The following is a 26462-nucleotide window of genomic DNA, read 5'->3' as shown; positions in this document are numbered from 1 at the left end:
CTTACTGGTACTTTGCACCTGAGAGTCCTTGGCACTGGGGTGTGCACGAGAGCCCGAATGAGGGCAGGGACAGAGCCTCAGCCGTGGCTGGTTTATAATTAGGGCACTTGGATGGGTGGCCCAGACTGCATATGCGGGCAGAGGTGGGATGCTTGGCTATACCGAGGGTCTAGCTGAGTGCGGAGGGCCACATGCAGAGGCCTGGCATGAGAAGACCCTTCTATTCACAGGGATCTAGATGGAGTTACCTGACAAGCTGGATCAGGATCATGGCTTGTCTCTACACATTGAGAATCTGAAAGTGACCGAAGCAACGGCTTCCTGGGAGTAAATGACAGGCCGGTAGCATGTAGACAAGATGGGGCAACGGTCTAAGTCTCTGAGTGTTGGTGACATAACAGTGCTCTCTTTGGGTGCTTAGTTGTACACCAAGCTATAACAGACAGCCTGGGGTAGGGGACTAGGGTGGCACCCCCTTTAGAGTCAGAAGGCCCAGATGGAAATCCCAGACAGCTGTCTCCTGGCCGCTGCACTGGACCCAGGGATTCTGTTCCCGGGGAGAACAGGGAGCAGGGTTTGTGCTCTGGGCCTCTTGTGGTTGATGGAGGTGATGAACCTTTAGGAAGCTGGCATGCCGACACCAGACACCCCCGGTAAAGTGCGATTACCATTATTGTGGTGAGGCTCATTACAACCGGTGCCAGCAGGGAGGCGGGAACTATGGGGGAGGGCGGGAGTTGGAAAGCAGTTCAGAGTGTAGCCGATAGAATCGATGAGTTCCACGTCATAACCTCCACTGTGTGGTGGGTGGGGGGAGGGGTTCTTAACCCGAGTCTTAAGTTTTTCCATCTAGAAAGTAAGGATAATGCTAGACATGACCCTTCAGGGGCACCAGGCTCGTTAACTTAGCTCCTGGCACGCAACTGGCAATCAGTGCCAGCTTAGGTTTGTGTTTTATTGATACTATTTCCAATTCTGTCCGAGGTCTGAGGATCAGAGATGGGCCACCGTTAAGATTGAAGGGAGGGACATCTAGGCTGATGTGAGGAGCTGGCGAGCATCTGGACGAGAGAGAGTCTGCTGCACCTGATGTAGGGCAGTGGCAGGAGGAGAGAAAACAGGAGTCGGGTCTCGCACATTGTCCTGTGACCCCACCATGTGACAGCAGGGTGCTGGTTGTGCTGAGGTGGGGACCACAGGCAGCACCTACTCTGACTTCGTGGGGGAGCAGATGTGTTCTCTGAAGGGCAAGCACCATGGTGGCCTGCCAGTGTAGATCTGCAGAGCGTGGGCTTTGTTTGTGGCAGACCCCATAGAAGTTGGGGAGACGGGCCCAATGGCCCGCAGATATCCATGCAACAGCCAGCATGGTTGACACCTCCCACTGCCGGGCAGTCCCCCTCACTGGACTGGTGGGCTCAGTAATGAGGACTTTAATGAGCCTCTAATGTGCAGTCACGCATATGCAAATGAGGAATAAAGGCACTTGGCCAGCTAAGCCTCCCCCCCCTCCCAGGATGGCCACCGGCTATTAGTGGGAGCAGCGTAGCCGGAAGCTGAAGGCAGGGCCCCAGACTAGAGTGGAGGCACTCCGAGCCGTTAGAGCAGGTCTCCAGTCTCACTGAGCTTGCACAGAGGCCTTAAGCAGCTGGGATCATGTCCTCGGGTCCCCTCTGGGCCGAGGAGGGAGTCAGAGAGGCAGGCTTAGATAATGTAGCTTTGTTGGCCTGTGGTAGCTCTGCCTGGCACCCCGGGGCACAGCCTCCAGTGTTTCCTCCATCACTTCTCAGCTGCAACTCTTCCCCAAGGGAAATGGGGGACTTGGAGTAGGGAACTTGATATTGCTGTTCCTCCTAAGTTGTCAGGGGAGACGGGACCTAGGGAAGGAGGTGATTCCTTGAGTTTCCAAACTCCCATTTCTTGCTCCTGTTCCCTCACCTACCACTTCATGACCTTCACTGTGCCAGGCAGTGTCCTCTGTCCTTTGTTCCTCATGACAAGCCCACAAGGAGGAACCCATTTTATAGAGGAGACCCAGAGAGGTACAGTTACTTGCCCGAAGCCACATAGCTAGGAACTGGCAGCCGCAGGATTTGAAGTTTCAGCACCAAATCTCTATACAGAATTATCATGACCAAGCAAGCCAGGGACGGGATCTGACCCAATTCTTTTCCAAAATGGACTTCTGTGGGGTTGGTGGCCCGCGGCGCCCCTGGTCGTTTCCCCTTGCAGACACTGGTCACTCGTGAGTTCCCTGTAAATCCAGTCAGGTTGGAGACTGAGCACGGCGGACTCAAGTGGTGAATGAGAGTCTAGCTAAAGGCTCCTTCTCCAGGCTGCAGACTGGGGCTGAGGGAGGGACGTGGTGGAGCCTGGGCCGCTGGATGGGGTCATTTCCTGCCGCCTAAAATAACAGGAAGTGGGTGCTCCTGATTGGAGGCTAGGAGACAATGGCCACCAGTCCTGCCAGGGCGTTCCTTCAGAGCCTCTGTGTCACTAAGGCTACAGAAGCTTCAGCCTAGCTTCAGAACCCTGCCTCCTACCTCTGGGGGAGGCTTGCCTCTCCTAGTGTACTGCTTACAACTACCTAGTTCCTCCAGGCCAGGCTATGCTGCTCTTAAGAAACACCTGTCCTGTCCCAGCCTCCCCTGGATGTCCCTCAGGCATGGGCCTTCCTAGACATCCTTCTCCTGGATGGATCTCTCCAGGGGGAGAAACTCAGGAACCTCCCGCTCTCTCCCATAGCAGTGAGGGACAGTTACCCTGACTGCAGACCCCGCCTTTACCCTTCGCCAGCTCCGTGGCTTTACCAAGTGTCTTAATTCTCAGAATCTGCTTTTCTGGTTTGTAAATGGGGTCATAGTGTGCCCTCCTAAGGATGGAAACCAAGTTAGAATGAACTAATGAAGTTATATACTTAGCTGGATGTGGCACAAGCCATGTGTATGTTTTTGTGCGTGTGAAGTTCTGAGTCCCAAGTCTCTTTCCTGAGAGAGACACAAGAGTGCCTTGACCATCGTTGTGTGTGCCCTTGTCTATGTTGTCAGCTTTCTCTCTTGGGTTGTCTCTCTGTCTCTGCCTCTCTCTATCTCTCTGTCTCTGTGCCTGCCCTCCCCTCTTAGCTCTCTTTTTCCTGTCTCTCTCTGTGTCTGTCTGTCTCTCTCATGTGTATACCTGTCTTTCTCTGTTTGTCATTGCACTCTCCCTGCCTGCCCTCCTGTCCTCATCTGTCATGTCTAATGTTGACACCTCAGAAGCTATTGCCGACATGGAGGTACTTAGCTGTCTGTCCTGCCTCTTTTATCTGCATCCCTCTCCAGCCTCCCTGGTGCTCCCTCCCAGGATCTAGGTGCTGCTTCCCTCAGCTCGCACCTGACAGACAAACTGCTCTGCCTGCTGTGGAGATGGACCTCCCTTCCGCTCCTTGGTCTAGGGCCTCGCTCCCTGCGCCTGTTGGCCAGCCTGGGCAGGAGCCTGCCTACCCTACATTCCTGAGCTCTTAGCTCAAGGCCCACATGCCCCACCTGCACCCTTCACTTTTGTGGGGAAACCTCCCTGGGGGAGCCAGCGAGTCACTTCCTTCTTAGGGAACAGACAGGAGCCTGAGGAAAGGATGTCACTGACACCAGGCAGGAACAGCATGACATAAGATTTTGTCATCAGGCAACACGGGGTTCAACCCTGCCCCTGACACGGACACACTGTTCAGTATGACTAACAGTTAACTTACCTGTGATGGAGTAGGGGTATTTAGTCCTTTCCCTTTAGGATAGTTACAAGAATTGAATGACATAAGAGAACATGGCTTAGGACTTGGCAGAGGACAGCAGGGCCTCATACAGCCATGACATTTAGGGTTGAGAGAAGCATCTGTTCCTGGAAGCACTTCGGAGGTCTCACTGTCTACTCTCTTTTTTGTGTTTTGATTGTCTGTTTTGGATTATTGTTTGATTGATTGGTTGTTTTGTTTTGTTTTGTTTTGTTTTGAGACAGGGTTTCTCTGTGTATCCCTGGCTGTCTAGAAATCATTCTGTAGACCAGGCTGGCCTCGAACTCAGAGACTTCCCCACCTCACCCCCTCCCTCCTTCCCCGCTCCTAAGTGGGATCTAAGGTGTACAACACCACTGCTCTGCATTTTCTTTGTTTTTTAAGACAGGGTTTCTTGTAGCTCAGGCTAGCTTTGTACACTTGAGTCTCCTGCCATCACCTACCAAGTACTGGGACTATAGGCATGTGCTACCATGCCTGGGTGATTACACATTGTATAGGTAGTTTCTCACATGTGTCTGACCATCCATCCTTCCATCTGTCCATCCATACATCCACATGTTTATGTGTTCACTGATCAGACCCAGGGTCCCTACTGTATGTCGGGCATGTCCTGGATGTGCTACGGAACAGACTAAGGCTCAGACACTCAGTGAGTTTTTCCACTGTTGGGGTGGAGATGGCAGGCAGGCAAAAAAGTGAGGCTGAGATTAGAGCTGTGAAGGACCAGTTGGAGTTAGCAGAAACTTGTCTGAAAGGACTGCGAGGAAGTAGCACCCCACACATGCAGCAGGCCCACTGGGGACTTGACCCCCATCTTTCAGCAGACCCTAGTGGTGTCAGAAGGCCATTTAGGGGCTCCTGGAAAGAAAGAACTTTCTGACATCACCACACAACCAGATCCTGCACCTTTGCCCTGCAAATGGTTTTTGTGCCAAGAAATAAATACAAATTATCTACTGCTTATCCAGTTCTTAGCAAACGCTTCTGGTGGATATCAGCCCAGCAGAGGAAAGCTGGCAGCGGCTGAAGCCTCCCAGCCTGGCACAGTCCAAAAGCAAGATAAAGTTAAGTAACCTAAGATCACATTTGATTGAGGTGAATAATCAGAAAAGAATCAACCATATTGTATAGATAATTAACCCGGGAATTAATTTGGCTTAACACAAGTCGTTCCAGATAATGCCATCCTGGTGACATTTTGTCAGGGTTGGCAGAATTCTGAGGGAATATTTGTATTCAGGGTCAGTAGCCTGCCAGGTCACGAAAGTAGTTCCAAGCGTCCTGTTTGCCTCTTGAGAAGTTTTTCTTGTTCAGCTGCTGGAGTAAACATTCATTATTTTTGTGAAAGTCTACCTGAGTGCCTTCGTCCGGGGAGCCGCCCAAACTCTGTTATGATGGGAGTCTTTTCTTCCTTTCGATGTTTATCATTTCAAAATACATAGGCACATATCTGTTTGGTTTTTGTTTGTTTGTTTTCGTCTCTTTCTCTTGACAGGGTCTCTCTATTATATAGCTCTGGCTGTTGTGAACTTGCTATGTAGCTCTCCTGGCTATCCTGGAATTTGCTGTGGAAACCAGGCTGGCCTTGAACTCACAGCAGCGTGCTGAGGCATAGACCACCGCATCCAGCAGATCTGTTCTCTGTGTTTCTTCACTCGCACCTGCTCTAGGCTAGGGTGGCCTCCTGGTGTGGCATTTCATTGTCATTCAAAGCACTCTGTGACTGGCTCCTGAACTGTGGCCCCATCACAAAGCAGATGTGGGTCCTTACAGTCTAGGAGGGAAGAATGACAGTCTCACAGCACTCCAAAGAGAGGCTGTGAAGCCACAGCTCTGTGTAATGAAGGATTTTATGCAATCAGAGAAACCAGGGAATGCCTCTTGGAGTTAATGAGACTAAACCAGAGAAGCAAGAGTTAACAATGAAAAGAAGGGAAGGAACAGGTGCTGACACCCCATGGCAAGAAGGAGCTTGGATAGTTATCAGACTTTAAAGAAAGGTCTGTAGGTAGAGTTCAGTGGACAAGCAGGGATTTAAAGGGATGGCAGAGAGGGAGCAGCAGGCTTTTAGACTTCCAGCAAACTTGGGGACTCAGATCCAGCATGTCACCTGTACCCTCAGAGCAGTGGGACACCATTGAGGTTGCAGATGGCCAGCGGGGAGCAGAGTAGGGATGGGTGAGGTAGAGCAGGACTCTGAACTCCTCCAGGTAAGAAATGGCGGTGCTTGCCGGGCATGGTGGCGCACGCCTGTAATCCCAGCACTTGGGAGGCAGAGGCAAGTGGATTTCTGAGTTTGAGGCCAGCCTGGGCTACAGAGTGAGTTCCAGGACAGCCAGGTCTACACAGAGAAACTCTGTCTCGAAAAAACAAACAAAAACAAAACAAAAAACAAAAGAAGAAATGGCGGTACTTTCTGCCAGGATGGGGCTCCTTCATTTCCCGAGTGTTAAGGGGCAAACTCTAGGTTCCCAGAGATTTTGGTGCTAGAGATAAGATGAGACAGTTGTCCCCCTTGGGGGTCACAGGCCGGCAGTGGGGATATTAAGATGGGGTTTGTGAGCCAAGTGTGTTGGTGGTCAGGAGGCTACAGCAGGAGGATGGCTGGGACTCCCGGCCTAGACACCTTATCAGGACCCAGCGTCTAAGAAGCTTTCTGTGGTGACCAGTTCTAGAAGATCCTGCTTTGCCAGGGATGCCAACTCTCACTGACCTCTGTCCCTTTCCACCCTCATGCCTCGGAATAAAATGATTTTACCACAAAATAATAGACAAACATAAATAAAGGAAATAGGAGAGCTGGCCCCGTGGGAAATGCTCCTTGCTGCTCTCCTAGAGGACCAGAGTTTAGTCCCAGCATCCTTGTCAGCTGGCTCACAACTGTGGGAACTCTGGCTCCAGCAGATCCAGTGATCTCTTATGGTTTATGTGGACACGTGTCTCACCAAACATTTTTTTAAAAATCACAAAAAGCAAAAAGAGAAACTTGGTGTCACAGGCAAGGCTCGTCTGGGCTCTAGAGTGAGTTCAAAAGTCAGGCTGGGCAAGTTAGTGAGGCTCTGTCTCAAGATAAAAAAATCTGAGGACACAGAGCAGTGGTAGAGTACTTGCTCAGTGTGTCAGAGGCTCTGGGTTCAAGCCTTAGTACTGAAAAACAAATAAAAATGCTCTTAATGCTTACATAGAATGCAGTTTATTACTGTATGTGTATGGTGTGTGTGTGTGTGTGTGTGTGTGTGTGTGTGTGCGTGCACTGACATAGCATTCTATGTGATTCAGGGATGAAACTCAGGTTACCTACCAGGCTTGCTCAGCAAGTGTATTTACCCACTGAGCTATCTCACTGTCCTCCCTTTGTAGTTTTAAATCAAGGCAGACCTCACTGAGACACGAGACATGTCACAGTTAGGGAATGAGCGTAGTTGCGTCTGGGGGCAAAGACTTTCCTACAGAGGGCTTGCAAGGTGCAGCCCAAGGCAGAGGGGCATAAAGGGCCGGCAGGAGGGACTGAACTCCAGGGAATGGGGAAATGGTGTCCAAGAAATAACAGGCTTCAGAGGGAGGGAACCCTGGAGAGCCACAGACTGGGGTGGCCACTTGGGGTTCTCACCTTCATGAGATGGGATGTGTTCTGGGGATTTCAGGGAAGTCCTGATGATGTGATGATCTGACTTACAGTTAATCCATCTCCCCTGCTGTTGTGTTGAGACAAGAACGAGGGGGTGGGGCAAGTAATAGAGCAGGGCTGGGTCAAGGGGACAGAATTGGAGGCTGTGAAAAGTGATTGAACTTGGGGTACATTTTGAAAACAAAAGCCCAAAAGATTTGCTGGGATTAGACAGTCTGAATGAAATGACTCCCAGATCAGAGAAGCTTCCGTAGCTCAACTGAGAAGAACTGGAATGGGGGAGTGGCTAAATGTGGGGTGTCTGTGAAACATCCAGGGTGCCTGTCACATAGGGAGTTACGGGACTGAAACTGGTCCTCCGGGGAGAAGTCTGGGCTGGAGAAACAAATTTGGTTGCTGTCAGCACAGGGATGATGTGGGATGACATCACCTCAGAGTGTGGGGACAGAAAAGGTAAGCTTCTGACAGCCCTGGGGCACACAGCAGCATGGAAAGGTTAGGAAGTCAGGGAGGGGCCGACAGACACAAGTCCCAGCCAGCAAAGCAGCCGGAAAGCCCAACCCTGAAGTGTGTCGTCTCCGCAGCCGAAGAAGGCAAGGGCTTCAAGAAGCACCACAGGGCTATCTGTGTCTGTGTGGCAAGTAAGAATGAGGCAAGGAACCAGTGACTTAGTGGCCTGGAGGTGTCTGCTGACCTCTCAGAGAGCAGGGTGAAGGCTTGATGCAGAGGAGGTCTGGCCAAGGGGAAGTGGATGTCTTCTTCAGGGCAAATGCTGCTTGAGGAGGCAGAGATGGTGTCTGCAGTTAGCATTTGAACCAGCCACTCAGAGGGGACCCAGAGGCTCAGGTAGGTTCAGGGTTCCCACACAGAGAGATCAGCCTGCTGACTTTACAGCCAGAAACCTTAACCACAGCCGATGCCCCACACCTACCGACTTCTCTGCCTCTCAGTATTTGGGCCCCACTTAGATACAGTCTTACCTGGTGGGTGTGATTTGCCTGGGTGTAGACAAACACCACCTACCAATGTCCTTGCAACACCTGTTAGCACACACAGGTGCTTGAGGAAGGATATACAGAAGCCTCACCCTCAGTCTTTCAGCTAAGACTTACCCACCCAAGCTTTGGCCTCAGACAGCCCTGGGTTCAAATCCTCCCCCAGCAAATAGGACTTTTATGACCCTTCATGGAAGGACCTTGGCTTGCCTCTGAGCAGCCAGGCTTCCCTGGGGGTGCACTAGTGCTGTGTGGTGAAACACACAGACACAGCCAGCCCTGTGGTGCTTCTTGAATTTGCACCTGGCTAGGAAAGGGACCAGGCACATGTCAGACTGGTTATGAAGAGCTGGGCCACCCGCCATGGGGCTGGCAGGGTTGAGGGTTATGAGGGAAGACATTGCTTCAGCAAGGGCTCTTACCTGCCGCCCAGGAAGCGGAAGAAGAAAGAGTAAGGGAGGCAAGTAAAAAGTGGGGTGGTGGTGTAATTAACTGCCTACCACCCATCCCGCATACTGCTCTCCACCGATGCCACAGGGCTGTTACCCTCCTAATGCTGGAGCCTTTTCATACGGTCCCTCATGTTGTGGTAACCCCCACCCCCAGCATAAAATGATTTCATTGCTGCTTCATAACTGCAGTTGTGCTAGTTATGAATCGTAATGTGTAATCTGATATGTGACCCCTGAGGGTGTCACACCCCACAGGTTGAGAACTTCTGGCCTAGGCTCTGCCAGTGACACTGGGTTCTGATCCACACCTGGTCCCTTCCTAGCCACGTGATCTCAAAGTTGGATGTGGTAGCACATGCTTGGAATCCCAGCACTGAAAGAAAAAAAAAAAAAAAACAGGAGGCCAGAGGACAGCAGTTCTCGTTAGGCCAGGCTAGACCTCATAGTGAGAGAGGCCCTGTCCCAAAGGAAACAAAAAGGACTCTCCCTAGTCTGTGCTTTATTTTCTCTGTCTTTGTGAAAGAGAGGTTAATGTCTTCTTCATAAATAGTGAGGTTAGAACCAGGGCATGTAAAGAGAACACAGCTTTACATGAAGGAAACACTCAGTAAAACATGAATATTAATGAATATTGATGGTGGTATACACTTTTAGTCTTAGCACTTTGGAAGCAGAGATAGGAAGAGCTCTGTAAGTTTGGGGCCAGCCTGTTCTATAGAGCTAGCAAGTTCCAGGACAGCCAGGGCGACATAGAGACCCAGTCTCTCTCTCTCTCTCTCTCTCTCTCTCTATATATATATATATATATATATATATATATATACAAACATACATATATACACATATATATGTATATTCATGCATGTGTGAATCTCAGTGGCTAATCTCACAAGCTGTGACCTAAGTAGTGTCCGTGCTTTACAGAAGAGCAGCAACAATTCGAAATCACTCAGTCTTCAGGAGAGCCGAGACCCATGCTTGCATCGTCTGGATTTGAGCGCAAACCATTAAGATACCTACCTCCTAGATAAGGATATGTAGAATCCCAAAGACAGTTTCCTGGGGTGTCTCCTCCCTACAGTCATTTGTCCCAGGGATGAGGAGTTTACACGTCCTGAGACAGCCAGAGTTCCTCGAACAGAGGACTTCATGTAGCAGGGGTCCCCAGGAAGGTGAATAAGTTTCCCATGATACTGCCTGTCCCCACCTGTCACTACTGTGTCCTCACTAACTCCCTAAGTGGCCAGAGGGTCACTGCAGATGACATAAGGGCTCAACCTGAGAACAGTTCTCTCTGGGAGAGCTGGAGGTGACATAAGACCTACAGACCTGCTTGGCTTTACTCAGGTCCTTGGACCCACTTCACACATAGGAAAACTGAGGCGTGGAGTGTGAATAGCTTACCCCTCTGTCTTGAGATGGCAAAAATTAGAACAGGGCTAGCATGTTTTTAACCTGTCTTCTGGTGTAATGTTTAACAAATTCTCTTTCTGAGGCATAGCTAGGCCGACCTATTTCCAACACTTCTCCCTCAGCCTTCCAAGTGCTGGAGTTACAGTTCTGCGCCACCATGCATGGGTGTGTGAATTTAACACAGGCTTGCTTCAGACTCATTATGTAGTCAAGCTGGCCTTGAACTCATGGCAGTCCTCCTGTCTTAGCTTTCCTAATATTAAAGGTGTGTGCCACCACAATGTTTAGCAATATTCATATCTAGAGTTTTGTTTGTTTGTTTGGTTGGTTGGTTGGTTGGATGGTTGGTTGGTTGGTTGGTTTTGTTTTGTTTTCAAGACAGGGTTTCTCTATGTAGCCCTGACTATCCTGGAAATCTCTCTATAAACCAGGCTAGCCTCAAACTCACAGAGATCCACCTGCTTCTGCCTCCTGAATGCTGGAATTAAAGGCGTGTGCCACCACTGCCCACTGCCCTGCTCCAATATTCATACTTTATTCCTATCCTTTTTTTTTTATGTGTGAGTATTTTGTCTACGTATGTGTAGTACATGGGTATTTTGGTGGCTATAGAGGCCAGAGACGGCATCAGATCCCTGGGACTGTATTAGAGATGGTTGTGAGCTACCATGTCAGTTCTGGGAACTGAACCCAGGTCCTCTGCAAGAGCAACAAGTGCTCTTAACCACTGAGCCATCTCTCTGGCCCCAGATATTCATATTTTTTAAAAGATTTATTCATTTATTATATGTAAGTATACTGTAGCTGTCTTCAGACACACCAGAAGAGGGCACCAGATCTCATTACAGATGGTTGTAAGCCACCATGTGGTTGCTGGGATTTAAACTCAGGACCTTCGGAAGAGCAGTCAGTGCTCTTAACCTCTGAGCCATCTCTCCAGCCCAGATATTCATATTTTTAAAGAATAAATCAAAGGATGAGTAGGGAGAAAACGTTGCAGACAGACAGACATATCTTCAGCTGGCTGCGTACCCCACTGATGACTTTGGCAGTGCAAATATCCCACAGATACCACGCCTTTGCCCTTCCTCGGCTGGCCCATGTGCCCAGCCATCCCTGGTATACTCTGAACCAGACTTTGGGTTGGAAAGTGTGACCCAAGGCAGAGAGGCTCAGTGGGTAGAGCACCAGCTTCAGAGCCTGGTGATCTGAGTTCGTCCTGAAGGAGAGAGCTAACTCTCACAAGTTCTCCAACCTCTACACATGCTGTGGCATGTCTCCTCCTACATACCCACACCCACATCCACATAAGTGAATAAATGTAATTTTGTTTAAAAAGGGAAGAGAAAGAGAGGTCCCTTTGGTGCTATAAACTTGTTCTCTCTCTTCCAACACACTGCTCTGTCTGCCCCATTGCAACCGGCTCTCCCCTGCCGGACGCTTTCCTTGCTCTGCCAACTCCAGCTTCCTGCTGATCACAGCTCAGCTGACCCGGGTTCGTGTTCAGGTTAACCATGTCAGCTGAGCTGTGCTGCATGTTGCTCTTCCTCTGCAGCTATGTGTCTGTCCTGCTGGAGGCTGAGCTCCCTAGCAGCAATGAGCCCTGACTCCTCTCACCATTATGCCATTAATATCTAGAATATACTAGGCTTAGCACATGGACGGACTATCTGTGAGTGAGTGAATGAATGAATGAATGAATGAATGAATGAATGAATGAATCCTCCACTGGACAGAGCAGATTGCTGTGTGAACTGACAGTACATGTGTAAACTCTGACCCTCCCTCCTCTCTTGTACTGATCTTTCAGCTGTGTTAGCCAGGATCCCCCAAGAGCCAAGACCTTCTCCAGAAGGGGACCCTTCCCCTCCTCCACCACCAACACCGATGTCAGCCTTAGTTCCTGACACTCCCCCGGACACACCTCCTGCCATGAAGAATACCACTCATCCCAAGCAGCTTCCTCTGGAACCCGGGAATCCCGCTGGGCAGATCTCACCTCAGCCAGCTCCCCCACCGGAAGAATGCCCATCCTCAGAAGCAAAGAGCAGGGGACCCACCCCCACAGCCACAGGACCACGGGATGCCAAGCCTCGAAGGAGCAGCCAACCATCCCCAACCACAGTGCCAGCCTCTGACAGCCCTCCGGCCAAGCAAGGTGTGTGATGTCCCCAGCGTCAGACCCTGTGGGTTGCTCTCTGAGTCCTCCTTGTCTGGAGGATGGGGACAGGAAGGTGGGGTGGGTGAGGGCTGAATGGAAAGGCCGAAGCGTTTCCGAGGAGCTCTGCTGACTCTGTTCTACCCTCCGCTTAGATGCAAAGAAGGCCGGAGAGAGACACAAGCTTGCCAAAGAGCGCCGAGAAGAGCGGGCCAAGTACCTGGGTGAGTGTTTGCCTAGCATTATCGGCTCTCGACGTTCCTCAGCCTCCCGTAAATAAATAGTACCGACCCTTCTGGAATACCGTGTGTGTGCTGATCTCACTTAATCCACTCAGCACATTTTGAGGAGGAATCGAGTCGGAAAAGATGACATCACTTGCCTAAGAGCTGGTGAACAGCTGAGACTCAGACTCAGGCCCCGTATCTTACCTCAGATTGGTGCTCTGAACCAGTGGTTCTCAATATCCAATATCTCACTATCAATAAATCTGATCCTGTGTATCAGATATTTACATTATGATTCATGAGAGTAACAAAAGTATAATTATGAAGTAGCAATGAGATAATTTAAGGTTGGGTCACCACAGCATGAGGTGTCGCACCATTAGAAAAGTTGAGAACTGCTGTTCTTTACCACCATATACCATATGATGAAACTGTCCAGTTGGCCTCCAAATCATGTACAGGGGTGTGGTGGGGTGTCACACTGGTGAACTCATCCATGCTCCCGCCAGTGGGGGCGACATTTCCCTAGGCCTATCTCCATGGACGCCCAGAAATACCAACAGGGCATCTTGAGAGTGGAGGCCTCAGAGAGACAGGCAGGGAAGGGATGAGGTAGCTGACCGCCTCTGGGAGCAGCTTCAGGCCCAGGTCTGCCACAGAACCCCTCAGGTCATGCCCCCTCCTTCCCACCTTAGCGGCCAAGAAGGCAGTGTGGCTGGAGAAGGAGGAGAAGGCCAAGGCGCTCCGGGAAAAGCAGCTCCAGGAGCGCCGCCGCCGGCTGGAGGAGCAGCGGCTTAAAGCTGAACAGCGCCGGGCCGCCCTGGAGGAGCGGCAGAGACAGAAGCTTGAGAAAAACAAGGTATGGTCTTAGCAGTCTCAGCAGTTCCCACAGGGTCTCCAGGTCTGCGTGCACTCGTGCCCAGTGTCTGTGGAGTAATAAAGTGCACCTCCACACCCACACACGTCCTCATGTGTTCTAGGCAACCCCAAATGCATCGTCTTCTGTGACTGTCACTGTGTGGCAGTGCCCATACAGATGCATTTGCTCCCACATGTGCCTGGGACAGGCCCGCCCGAGAGTCTGTTCTATGTGTGCAGATATATGTCTGTGAGCATCCCTACATCCATCACGTGGATAGGACCTAGTCTGAGCATTGTTGAGGCTTTGAAAGACACGAGAGTCTAGTCCTTTCTGGTAGCCTCAGCCAAGAAGGAAATCCAAGTGCCAAGGTCAGGACCCTCAGTACTAGGGAGACATGACCCTGCCCAGGAATCCCAGGCAAGGAGAGCCCCACCCATTTTTGGAGAAGCAACTCATACACCCAGGAAGTGACTCAAGCCCATGAGAAGAAATGCTCTCCAAGGCCGTGGATAGGGATCTGTCACACATAGGCCTGAATCACAGCCAAGTCAGTAACTTTGGTTGCCTGTAGTGAGTCAGGAAGAGCTTAGGATTGGGGAGGACTTTCTCCAGGTGTGGTGGCTGAACCTGAGCCCAGACCTTTTCCCGTCGGCCCCCAGGAGCGCTATGAAGCAGCAATCCAGCGGTCCGTGAAGAAGACGTGGGCTGAAATCCGGCAACAGCGCTGGTCCTGGGCAGGGGCCCTGCACCACAGCTCCCCTGGACGTAAGACCAGTGAGTGGGCTGGACGTGCTGGCGGGTGGGTGGGCAGGGCTGGGAGAGGAACACGACTCCCTGCAGCGGGTGCAGCTTGCTTCGTGTGACTTGTACCTTCTGGAATGGTCTGTAAGCCAAATCATCCTTTCCTAAGGACTTCCACTGTCAAACCAAAAATGGATTCTTTCAACTTGGTTTGCTCCTCAAACCTCTGTCGTCTTAGGAGTTGCTAAATGCTTTGCTCCTGTCAGTTACTGTTCGTTGGTGATACACATAAATATATATGATATATAAAGTCATATGTGTGTGTATGTATATGTATGTGTATATATAAATATACACATACATATACATACACACACATATGACTTTAATGCCCTGCAGACCTGGATACTTAAAGAGAACTGCCATCCTCTGTTTTGGAAGGTAGTTTTTTTTTTTTTTTGCCTGAGTTTTCTTAATAGGTTCATTCTGGATTTTGGTGTTCTTCCTTGCTGGCATGTGTATACGACTGTGCTTGGCTGTCTTTATACAAGGACAAGGTTCTGTATTTCATGTATCTCGCCTGCTGTGTGTGCTCATAGATGTCTTGTGTAACCCACTCTGAGGCTGTGTTTTGGGAGTTGCATACCGCAGTGAGGACGCCTAAGTCAGACTTAGGTTCAAACTCTGACCTTGTGTGACCTTTAACTTCTCAAACCTCACTTTCTTCATGTGTAAAATGGGGGATCACAGCACTGCGTGCCCCCAAGGTTGTAGGTAGATGTCTGGAGGATCAAGTGAGGTGACATGTGTGTGGTGCCCAGCACAGTGCCTGGCCCGTGGTAAGCGGTCATCAACTGTCACGTTAGGTTTCTTCATGGTTCTGCCTGCGCGCATATTACCTTTCTGTGTGTGTGCATGTCGACACGTGTGCATGCCTCCATCACTGTGTATGCCTATGTTTGCATGTTTTTGTCTCTGTGTGTCTGGATAAATATGTGGGTATGTACACATAAATATGGGATTTGTGCAAGCAGCCGTGAGCTGTGTAGGTCTTCTGTTTAGGACTGTTTTGCATTGTCCCAGTATGTGGGTGTCGTATCCATAGCGCCTTGGCTGGGCAGCATCAGCGTCAGCGAGTGCCGGGGCTGGGTGGTTGTGGGGAGGGTTGCAGCACCCAGCCCTAAGCAATGGCTTCCTTCGGTCTGGCCCTGGCCGAGAAAGCTGTAGTTCTAGTTTCCCACCATTTCCTCCCTCTGCGCCCTTTCCATTGGCTCCCTCAATCAAGGTTGTTTCTGATCATCTCCCTTGTCCCCTCCCCCTCCCAAGATGAAATCAAGCCTCTTCCCCATCCTAGCCTGCCCGCTCCTTCCTCTCCCACCCTGCCCTCAGAGCATCCTGCATGGAAGGCCTCAGTGCCCCCCCTGGCTCCCGTCTGGCCCGGCCCTAATGCCGTGTCTTTTCCCCTCCAGGTGGGAGCAGGTGCTCCGTGTCGGCAGTAAACCTGCCCAAACACGTGGACTCTATAATCAACAAGCGGCTCTCAAAGTCCTCTGCCACGCTCTGGAACTCCCCCAGTAGAAGTAAGAGAAGGCTCAGCCTGCCCCCTCCAGAGCCCCTGTAGCCAGCCCCCTCCAGAGCTCAGCGAGTACGCATCCCTGGAGCCCTCCTCTACTGCGCCCAGGGCTCTGTGCCTTTTAGGGGAGCCAGCATTTGGGTCTGGACCACCCTCCCTCCCCAGGACATAGTAGTGTCTTGTAGGAGAGACAAAGGACAATGGCCTAGAGGACAGAAAGCCTGGCAGGGGCTTCAAGAGAAGGTTAGGCTAGGGGCTGGGGTGGTAACGGGCAGTCGGCTTTCTCTCCAACCACAGCTAGCTGGTCTGGGCCCCCATGTGTCAGGCTAGCCTGGATCCTAGCTAGGGTGAGGGTATTCTGTCTCCACCCTGGAGGGCCATGCAACCCTGCCATCTCTGCCTTTAGAGCACCTGCTTTGGCCTTGGCTGGGTCCAAAGTTGGGACCAACCAAGGTGGCACAGCTCCTGCGTTCCCACCATGCCCCGGTGCTTACATATGAAAGAACCATGGTTAAAGTTATTTATAAAGTTTCTCCAGCTTTTATTTGGTTGCTCTGTTGCCTAGCAACCAAATCAGCTGCTGTACCAACCCCACCTGACTGAGGCTTAAAAATAACCCAGCAGCTGAAGGGCCAGAGCGGCCGGCCTTCGAGCTGCCAGTCTCACACTCGTAATGGCTGGTTGGAGGAGCACAAGGACCCTCACTGCCCCAACTCTAAGAAGCATGCCTCCCCCTGGCCAGCATGAGCGCAGGAGAGGCAGGCCCTACTGTGGGAGCAGGGAGAGGGCAGCTGGGAGAGGGCAGCTGGGTCTTCCCTAGATCCTGTTATGGCTCCTTCCTTTGCTCACAGTTTTGAGCCCTCTCACTTGGGGAGACTGGTAGGAGGCACTCCTAAAGTGGATGCAGGGTGTTGGCCTAGGGAGGGTTTTTTGGTTTTTTTCCTGGTATTGGGAATTGAACCTAGGGCCTCTTGCATGACAGCCAAGCGCTCTCTACCTCTGAGATATATTCCCAGTCCCTTGCTCAGTGTGGTGTTGCCTGTGTCTGCAAAAGGAGTACCAGATCTTAGAAGGAAAAAAAAAGTGTGACCCCGCGTGACTTGGGGTAGGGGCTAACAGTCCTCTTGAGACTCCTTGGGCTCACCGAGGCTTCAGCGCCTAGTCTCCACCCGTGCCTCCTCTTGCGTTGACCCGCTCTGTCTGGTGTTCTCCTCCTAGATCGCAGCCTGCAGCTGAGCGCATGGGAGAGCAGCATTGTGGATCGTCTGATGACGCCCACCCTCTCCTTCCTGGCTCGGAGTCGCAGTGCGGTCACACTGCCCCGCAATGGCAGGGACCAGGGTAGGGGCAGCGGCCCTGGGAGACGCCCCACGAGGGCCCGGGCAGGGGCCAGCCTCACGCCCGGGCCACACCCCGACCGCACTCATCCCTCTGCAGCCGTGCCAGTGTGCCCGCGCTCGGCCTCCGCCAGCCCCCTGACGCCGCCTTGCAGCGCCCCTCGGAGCGCGCACCGCTGCACCCCGTCCGGGGAGCGCTCAGAGCGGCGCAAGCCCGGCGCCGGTGGCAGCCCTGCACTGGCGCGCCGCCGGCTGGAAGCCACGCCGGTGAGTGGCCCCAGCTCGGGTGGGAAGAGGTTGAATCTAAGCTGGAGCGCAGGCGCTGCTAACCTCTCCTTTTCCTCCTCCTCGCTCCTATCCTTCGCCTCCAGGTGCAGAAAAAGGAGAAGAAGGACAAGGAGCGGGAAAATGAGAAGGAAAAGAGCGCCCTGGCCCGGGAACGTAGCCTCAAGAAGCGCCAGTCGCTGCCAGCGTCCATCAGACCCCGCCACTCCACTGGCCCTGAGCTCAGGTGGGCGGGACTCCACGCCTCACCAGGACATTCACTATGTCAATCATTCCCAAAGTTACTTTGAAGTTACTAAAGAACAGGATTTCCGTTTTGTCATCCTTTTCTCTTTTTCTTAAAATTTTTTTTTTCCTTTGAGACGGTCTCCAACTCTTGAGCCCTCACCATATTCTTACCTACATGAGCTTAGTACTAGAAATAGATTCCCCTGCGTGCTAGGCAAGAACCCCCATCGCTGAGCTCTCTACCCAGTCCTTTTTGTATTTTGCTTTTGGATTTTCAAGGCAGGGGTTCTCTGTGTACCCTTGGCCGCCCTTGAACTCTAGCTGTGGACCAGGCTAGCCTGGAACTCACAGTGAGCTATCTATCTGACTGCCTCCACTTCCCAAGCTCTGGGATTCGAGTCCTGTGCCGCCCTCGCGCTGCCCCTTTTCACTAAGTTGCCCAGCTGTGGATCTGTGGTTCTCCTAGTGGCTGGGGTACAACAGGCCTGTGCCACCGTACTTTCGCAGTGTGTGTGCATGCGTAGGTCAGAGGAATCGGCTGTCACTCTACCATGTAGGTTCAGAGATCGAACTCAGGGTGTCAGGCTTGGTGGCAAGCACCTTTGCTGCTGAGCCATCTCACTGGCCCTTTTTTAGTGAGTAGGAGTATCTTAACATCCTAGAACTGGCCTTTAATTAGCTCCATAGCCAATGATGAGCTTGGATTTACAATCCTTCTGCCTCTACCTCCCCCAAGTCCTGGCATTAGGGAGCTGTGTGTTGCTTCCAACTAAGAAACATTTCTACAAAATCATTTCAATAAAGCCTCTTGTTTGTTTTGCTTTTAGGAGGCAAGCTCTCCTTTGTAGCCCAGGATGGCCTTGAACTAATTGTGCAGCCCAGGCTAGCCACAGACCCACCCCTGGCTCTCACGTTTCCTTTTTTTCTTCTCTCCCTTCCCCCCCACACCCCCTTCCATTTTAAGATTATGGAAGCTCCTGAAATAGTAACTTCTAAGACTCAGAACATAAGTGAACCATGGACCAGGTGGGGGTCAGGGGCTGAGAATACGTTGGTGGGCTAAACCAGGCCAAGTGTTTGCTCTGCCAAGTGTACTTGCTTTGGGGAAGGCGGGTGCTAATCAGAATCTCTCGGGCACGGAGAGGAAGTGGGAACACAGCGATCAGGTGGGAGACAACCCGCATGTGCAGAAGGCGCATGTGCAGGCTGAGGCTGCTGAGAGGGCTCATTAAGCAAAGGCCTTCCCTGTGCGCGCCTTGCGACCTGAGTTAAGTCCCTGGAATCCGTGGAAAGATGGAAAGACAGACCCACTTCCACAAAGTTGCTTTCACATACATGCTCACACATGCTCACTCCACACAATAATAACATCTTTTTTTTTTTTTAAGGGAACACTTCCCCAAAGAAGTGACATGTTGGGGGAGGGGCGTGCCTTCCCAGGCGCTCTGCCTTGGCTTCTAACCCTTTTCTTCTCTCTTAGCCCTAAGTCCAAGGCCCGGCCATCCTCCCCCTCAACAACCTGGCACAGACCTGCTTCCCCCTGCCCCAGCCCAGGACCAGGCCATGCCCTTCCTCCAAAACCACCATCCCCCCGAGGCACCACTGCGTCACCCAAGGGACGGGTTCGAAGGAAGGAGGAGGCAAAAGAGAGCCCCAGCCCGTCGGAGCCTGACAAGAACCACGGCCGGAGCAGAGCCGCTGAGGAGAAGGAGCCGGCTGCCCTAGCTTCACCTGCGCCCTCACCGGTGCCCTCACCCACCCCAGCCCAGCCTCAGAAGGAGCAATCCTCAACACAGATCCTTGCAGGTACACAGGAAGCGAGGGTGGGCAGGGCACAGGTGCCATCTTTTCCTGTGTCTGGGAAGTGGACCAACAGACACCGGTGTTAAAGGCCGGGAAGAGGGATCTCCTGCCCAAGCCCCCAACACCGTAATGGCAGCAGTTGAGTGGAATGAGTGGATCGCTTAAGTCCTGAAAGCATGGGGGCGAATGGGGCTGATGAAGGGGACTGTGCCGGTGTGTACTAACTCCTGGTCTTGGATCTTCCTCCAGACACCGCTGTCCCGGCTGTCCCGGCTGTCCCGCCTGCTCCTACTGCCCCTCCTACCGCTGCTCCCTCGGTGACCCCTAGCAAACCCATGGCGGGCACCACAGACCGAGAAGAAGCCACGCGGCTCCTGGCTGAGAAGCGGCGCCAGGCTCGGGAACAGAGGGAACGAGAAGAACAGGAGCGGAAGCTGCAGGCTGAAAGGGACAAGTAAGTGTGACCTCGGGGACTGAGAGGGGCCCCTGTAGCGCCTGAAGAAGAGGCGCAGACCAAACTGAGTTTCCTGGGTCCTGCAGGCGAATGCGGGAGGAGCAGCTGGCCCGCGAGGCTGAAGCCCGGGCTGAACGCGAGGCGGAGGCGCGGAGACGGGAGGAGCAGGAGGCTCGAGAGAAGGCGCAGGCTGAGCAGGAAGAGCAGGAGCGGCTGCAGAAGCAGGTGCCCAGGCAGGCGGGCGAGCGAGCGGGCGGGCGAGCGGGCGGGCGAGCGGGCGAGCGGGCGGGCGGACCGGCAGATCTTTGGCTGGGAGGGAAGGCTGAAGCAGAGAGCCCAAAACTTATGGAGGTCTTTGGCAGAAAGAGGAAGCCGAAGCTCGGTCCCGGGAAGAAGCTGAGCGCCAGCGCCTGGAGCGGGAAAAGCACTTTCAGAAGGAGGAACAGGAGAGACAAGAGCGAAGAAAGGTGTTCGGGACAGAAGGGGACTGGGGGCGGGGCCTTACCGGGTGGGGCCTTCCCGGGGCGAGGCCTGGCTCTGGCTCTGCCTCCAGCTTCAGTTCCTGCAAATTGCAGCGGTGAACCAATGGGCCGAGGCTTGGATTTGTAGAAGATGGGATACAGATGGGTGGGGGTAGGCTCGGAGGGTGGCGCCAGCAGGTGGGGAGTTAGTTAAGGATTAGGTCTGGGTTTGAGCCTAACTGGTGTGGGGTCTCCTCTACACAGCGGCTGGAGGAGATAATGAAGAGGACTCGGAAGTCAGAAGCCGCTGAAACCAAGGTCAGGATTCCCAGGTTGGGGAGTAGGAGTTGGGGTGAAGAAAGGAGGTTGCAAAAAAGCCTCCAGAGCCAAGTGGGGGAGACTTTTATGTATCTGGACCAAGAGGGAATTCAGTACCGAGGTAATCGGGACCACATAGCCCTGGCACCTGATGGCTCTTCCTTTTCAAAGCAGAAGCAGGACGGAAAGGAGACCACTGCTAACAATACCGGCCCAGGTAAAGCCACCTTTGCCCTGGCATTTCCTTTGCCCTGGTCACTCCTATGCTCCAGTTCCACTCTTCCACAACCCCTAACTGATGGCCATTTCTTTGTTGCGATAGACCCTGTGAAAGCTGTAGAGACTCGGCCCTCTGGGCTACAGAAGGATTCTATGCAGAAAGAGGAACTGGCCCCCCAGGAGCCACAGTGGAGGTAGCAGCTCCCAACCCCAGGGACCCCCAGACAGGCAGCTACAAGCTGGAGCTGTGGACTCCTGGGCTTGCTTCCCAGGGAGGGGAGGCGCTAACCCTGAACCCCTACATCTACAGCCTGCCAGGCAAGGAGATGCCAGGGTCCCTGGTAAACGGCCTACAGCCTCTCCCAGCGCACCAGGAGAACGGCTTCTCCCCAAAGGGCACCGCTGGGGACAAGAGTCTGGGTCGAGCAGAGGGACTCCTCCCATTTGCAGAGGCAGAAGCCTTCCTCAAGAAAACCGTGGTGCAGCCTCCACAAGTCACAGGTGGGGACTGAAGGGACCCTGCCTCTTGCACCCAGCTGCATCCCGCCATCCCACCCATCCCTACCTGGGACTCCCCAGCCCTGACTTTTACCCCTCTCCTTTCCCTTAGAAGTTCTTTAAGCAATTGCCTTGGACCCGGGTGCGGCTGTGAAGGCTCCTCCCTATCAGCTCGTGGGTGTCTGGAAGAGAAAGAGAAGGAACAAAGATGGAAGTGGCCCGGCCCCTGGCAGGGTCCCTCTTTGTTTTTGATCTGCACCTTACAGACTGATGATGTCTTTGGCTGAGAGCAGGCCCTGCCCCTCAGTACATCCGTGTGCTCACGCCCGGACACCCATCTTCCCCACACACACATACACTCATAGCCTCTCTGGCCTCCCCCTGGGGAAGGACCACTTGTAGTATTTGCCTTGGTTTGGTGGGGTACAGTGGCTGTGAATACTGTAAATAGCTCGTGCTCAGACACCTCTGCGTGGAGGAGGCGGGGACAGGAGGCAGACCCTCCTCCCACGCCTCCCTGGGGAGATCTTCCTCTATTTAACTGTAACCCGAGGGGGAACCCAGGTCTGGGAATGGAGTGGCACCTTGGGCCACAGAATACTGGTTGCTTCAGGAGCAATGCCCCCTGTCCTCGCCTGGAATCAGTGTTATTACATCTGATCAAACTTCTCCGGAAATAAAGTGAGAATAATTCTGCCAAACCTGCTTGTCCTTGGATCTGGGAGAGGGTTTGGGAGGGAGGCTAGGAACAGGTAGGTGACCTGAGTTCTGAGGCCTTAAAGATCCTAGGGCTTGGGGCTGGCTAACCTGATGGGTGTAGCAGTCCTGGCCTCCCTGCCCCATGGTTTTCTAGATTAGTTATGGATTCCTCCATTTATTTCCTCAACAGATTAATCGCTTTGCATAACCTAGAAGCACAGCAGTAGGAAAGGCAGGGGGCCTCAGAGCTTGTGGGGTTTCTGCTCCAACAGCGAGCATCCCAGACACTGGGCCTCCGCGCCGTGTCCCTCCATTGCCCCTTCCCCTGTCCACTCAACCCCGATCTCCTCAGCCAGGCTCCTTCCAGCACTAACTCACTTCAGCAGAGGTGGCTCCCAGCCCACCTCGGGCCATTGCATCATGATTGCTGTGATCCAAAAACGATGGTCCCGTGGGTCATCGATCGGCTTGCGTGGGTCCGTGTGACAGTTCAAGCCAGCAGGTGTGAAGAGAAGTTCCTGGAGACGTTTGTAAAGGAATCCTGTGTGGCAGATAAGTTTTGAGGTGACCTCCCAGCATCCCCTGTCTTCACACTCTCGCATCTCCCCCTCCCCCGAGCTGTGACTGGGTTGGCCTGCCCGCGCAGCCAATACAATACAGCAGAAAGGTGTCTCACTAAGCCCAGGCCTCTGTCACTCAGGCTGGGTAAGAGACCTGTAATACCCAGACACTGAAGCCCCTGCCAGCAGTTATGAGACTCAGTCCTGCCTTCAGATGACCTTAGGTCTGGCCCACAGTGTGACTGTCACCTCATGGAACACCTGCAGCTAGAAACGGCTAATGCAGCCGCCTTCAAAAGGCGAGACAACGCTTTAAATTACTGTTGGGTGGTTATTTGCCACAGCTACATACAATAGCACTGTGAGGAGAGAGGCCCCGCTTCTGTGATGTAAAATCTCACTGTGATGCTGAAAATTAGTTCACACCCCACTAACCAGCCTGGAAACAAAGCCAAAGCAAAGATGAGGGGATTGAATCCTAAATCTCTGAATGCTGGAAAGGCATTTTTATTCATTCATTCATTCATTTATTCATTCATTCATTTTTTTTCAGTACTGAGGATTGGATCTGGGGCATCTTGCATGCATGTCAGGCAAGTCTTCTAACGCTAAGCTGCAATCCCAGAAATCTAAGTCTTTGAACACCAACCACCTAATTAACCAACCATAAAACATAAGGCAGGCCTATCCCTGCAGGTGAGGAGGCTCGCTGGGTAAAGGTCCTTGCTGTACAAACTGACAGAGGAGAGAACTGATCTAGAGCCGTCCTGGGACCTCTGCATGCTCAAACATACACCATACACACAATGATAAATCCAAAGCCAAAAAATTTTAAAGGAAACCCATCTCCAACCGATTTCCTCATTGCCTCAGCCAATGCAAACTGAATTTTTCTATGTGGTTCAAAGCTTCTAACTCAACTGGGGACACATAAAATAAGCAAATTTGTGACTTTGCTTCCCTTTTGAGAAACTAAAAAGGAGTTGTGGGCATGTTGGCCTGGCCTTAATCCTAGCACTTAGGAAGCTGAGACAGAGGTGTAACCGGTCGGCGCTGGTGTCGCCTGCCTAGAGAGAGTTTCCAGCAGGAGGCAGCATGAGGGATGCTTCTTCACGGGAGCCTGCAGGAGCTGGCTCTGTGGTGCCGTGGACCGTGCTCCAGAGAGTAGCTGTAAAGTGCCTGGGAGACAGACAGGATGCAGGGTGTGGGTCACGGCCATGGCAAGGCTGGGGAGGTCAGGAAGGGGTCAGCCATTCTGGGCCACAATGAAGTTCTTCACCCGCCCTTCCCAGCCCTCCCACCTGAGGCAGAGGTACTAATATCTCCCTGCAAGGCAGTGTCCTTGAGTCCGCTCAGGAAAGTATTCATCTGCTCAGTCAGTCAATTGTGGAGCACCTGCTAAGTACCAGAGGGAGAGAATGGTCAAGCAGAAACCAAGCCCAGAAACCTGTGAGCTTCCTGAAGGGGGAGGTGGACATTAATCAGACCACACAAACAAATGTGAACATAAAGTGTGTTGTCAGTGTTGAGAGCCCAGAGCAGCAGGGTGTGTCCCAGGAGTCCAGCAGGCTGGTGAGCAGGCCAGGTGACTTTCACCCGGGGGGGCTGGGCGTTGGCTGGCAAGGCCAGCAAGGTGGGAAGGAGAGAGATGCGCTCTCTAGGCGAGTATGAGAGCTGTGTGGGAAACAACTGTGTGCCTGTAGCCATACGACTGAGGGTAAAGATGATGGACAGGGGCTGGGGCTGTCCCAGGAAAGCAGCGCCCACTGCCCAGCAGAACGGGTACTCTATTTGTTGAGCTAGACACACAATCCTTAAGAAGGAGCCTGCTCTGAGGAGAACCACATAGCTAAGGCCTTGGAAGGTTGTGCTTAGGAGCATAGGTTTTATTCCCAGGACCCCGAGGAACTCCTGAAAGCTCTTAAGTAGGAATGGTGACATAAGATTCATTCGAATACTCTAAACTTTTGAGGGGGAAACCGATCGATAGGGGTCAATTGTACACCAGGAGGCAAGAAGGGGGTCGCCAAGGTTCAGACAAAACAAAAAAAAAATGGTGCAGACCTAAGCTGGGAGATGAAAAGAAAGTGGGTAAGCAATGTAGTCAGTTGTCGAAGCAACAAGTTACTGGACCAGTGTGGGACACACCTTTAATCCCAGCTCTCAGAGGCAGAGGCAGGTGGACCTCTGAGTTCAAGACTAGCCTGGTCTACATAGGGAGTTCAGATCAACTGCAACTACACAGTAAAACCCTGTCTGAAAAAAAAAAAAGCAAAAAAACTAAAAGCAATTGGGCAGTGGTAGCACACATCTTTAGTTAAGATTGAGAGGCAGGTTGATCTCTGTGTGCTCAAGGCCAGCCTGGTCTACAGATCGGGTTTCCAGGACAGCCAAGGCTACATAGAGAAACTCTGTCTGGAAAAACCAAACAAGCCAGATACACTGGGCTGGGGATGATGGTAAAGTTTTGTTGCTGGTAAAGTTCCCACCTTGCAAACATTTAAGTGCAGACCCACCATTTTCCCTACCCAGTCATACCCAGTCACCTCACCTGCCCTGGAGATTGTTTCTAAGTGGGCAAAACCTGACATAGTCCTTAGCTTGATAGATGTGTATTAATAACTAAGCGTTACAAACAAATACATAATTACAGCCCTGACAGCCATAAGCAGCTAAGCGTGTGGCATTAGAAAAACTAGTAAGGGATCTGACCCAGTGGTGGAGATGAAATAGGGCATTTCTGAGGGCCGGGAAGAGTTCCTAGTGCAAAAGTTTGAGCTTCCAGGTAGAGGCAACGCTGCAAAGGCCTGTGGTGAACAGGGCCTGGGCACCTGAGCCACGGAAAATGAGGGGAATTCAGTCTCACCGAGCTAGGAAGGGCCAGCTCATTCAGGAAACCTGCCACAGAGGAGTCTAATGGTGAGTCTAATGCCACAGAGGAGTTTATGGTGAGCACACTGGAAGCTCTGTGCAGTGGTTCATACCCAGGATCCCACAGTCCCAGCACTCTGCAGTCAGACAGAAGAATCACGAACTTGAGACCAGCCGTGGCTACTTAGTGAGACTCTGTCTCAAAGCACCAAAAAAGTAATAAACAGAACCCCAGGGGGTGGGGACAGTAGATGACTCATTGGTGAACTGCTTGCTATGTAAGCTTAAGGAGTTCGACCCCAGGAACCATCTAAAGGAACAAGGAAAGAACAGACTCTACAAAGTTGTCACTGATTTCCCCATGTGTGCCCCCCACCACACACACACAAATAATAACTTATTCTTTAATAAAAGGAGCAGTAGGGAGGACTACTGGGACAGGTTCAGCAGGTAGGGGACAGGTTATCAAGACTGTCACCTGGAAAAGGTATTGGAGAAAGAAAGAGCGGCAGTGGAGCTTCCTGTAGAAACGGGTCCTAGTGAAGAGAAGCCGGACATTTGACCCAATGCGTGGTGGAAACCAAGAGATGCACAGAGGAAACGGGAGAAGCTCGTTGGTCATGAGAAATGGAAAAGAAACCAACGACAATTCCAAACCTTCCAGGTCCAACTCCACAGACACTGGCATTCATGTACAAGGAACTGTGGAAGCGGACTTAAGGAGACCCACAGAAGTGTCGCACGGAGAACCACTGTAGAGGACCCGAGCTCAGGGGCTGGGTCTGACCCATAGCCAGGGAGAGGGGACAGCACAGCGGTACATCTTAGAGGCAGCTGCGGCAGGAGCCATCCCGGGGTGGCTCCCCTGGCACAGCAGGCCCTTTCCGGGAAGTCCTGGGGCAAAGGCT

At 52.3% G+C, this 26462-nt stretch overlaps 1 protein-coding gene and 1 long non-coding RNA gene across 10 annotated transcripts in view; one reads left to right on the top strand and one right to left on the bottom strand.

The window, feature by feature from the left end:
- Nucleotides 1-22125, top strand: part of Map7d1 (MAP7 domain containing 1) — a 24100-nt gene extending 1975 nt beyond the window's left edge. The window contains exons 2-18 of one of the 9 annotated variants that reach the window (XM_052177355.1): nt 12071-12418; nt 12574-12642; nt 13341-13504; nt 14167-14272; nt 15718-15828; nt 17040-17162; nt 17259-17425; nt 17530-17669; nt 19152-19477; nt 19724-19928; nt 20015-20153; nt 20291-20395; nt 20654-20707; nt 20882-20924; nt 21030-21120; nt 21237-21427; nt 21537-22125. In XM_052177355.1, the coding sequence (XP_052033315.1) occupies nt 12071-12418; nt 12574-12642; nt 13341-13504; nt 14167-14272; nt 15718-15828; nt 17040-17162; nt 17259-17425; nt 17530-17669; nt 19152-19477; nt 19724-19928; nt 20015-20153; nt 20291-20395; nt 20654-20707; nt 20882-20924; nt 21030-21120; nt 21237-21427; nt 21537-21547 (2393 nt within the window). In that variant the 3' untranslated portion in view covers nt 21548-22125. Of the gene's footprint in view, nt 1-12070; nt 12419-12573; nt 12643-13340; nt 13505-14166; nt 14282-15717; nt 15829-17039; nt 17426-17529; nt 17670-19151; nt 19478-19723; nt 19929-20014; nt 20154-20290; nt 20396-20653; nt 20708-20878; nt 20925-21029; nt 21121-21236; nt 21428-21536 lie in introns of all 9 variants that reach the window. The other 8 variants (XM_052177354.1, XM_052177359.1, XM_052177353.1 and 5 more) reach the window with 8 other exon arrangements.
- Nucleotides 21520-26462, bottom strand: part of LOC127681276 (uncharacterized) — a 13864-nt gene continuing 8921 nt past the window's right edge. Inside the window, exons 2-3 of the long non-coding RNA XR_007977100.1 lie at nt 22502-22664; nt 21520-21606 (exon numbers count right to left, since the gene is read on the bottom strand). This is a non-coding gene — a long non-coding RNA (uncharacterized LOC127681276). The remainder of the gene's footprint in view (nt 21607-22501; nt 22665-26462) is intronic.

Source organism: Apodemus sylvaticus, chromosome 3 (assembly GCF_947179515.1).
Source record: "Apodemus sylvaticus chromosome 3, mApoSyl1.1, whole genome shotgun sequence".
In the NCBI taxonomy this organism is placed as follows: Eukaryota; Metazoa; Chordata; class Mammalia; order Rodentia; family Muridae; genus Apodemus; species Apodemus sylvaticus.
Note: the sequence above shows the minus strand (reverse complement) of the source record. Positions and strands in the feature narration are given on the sequence as shown.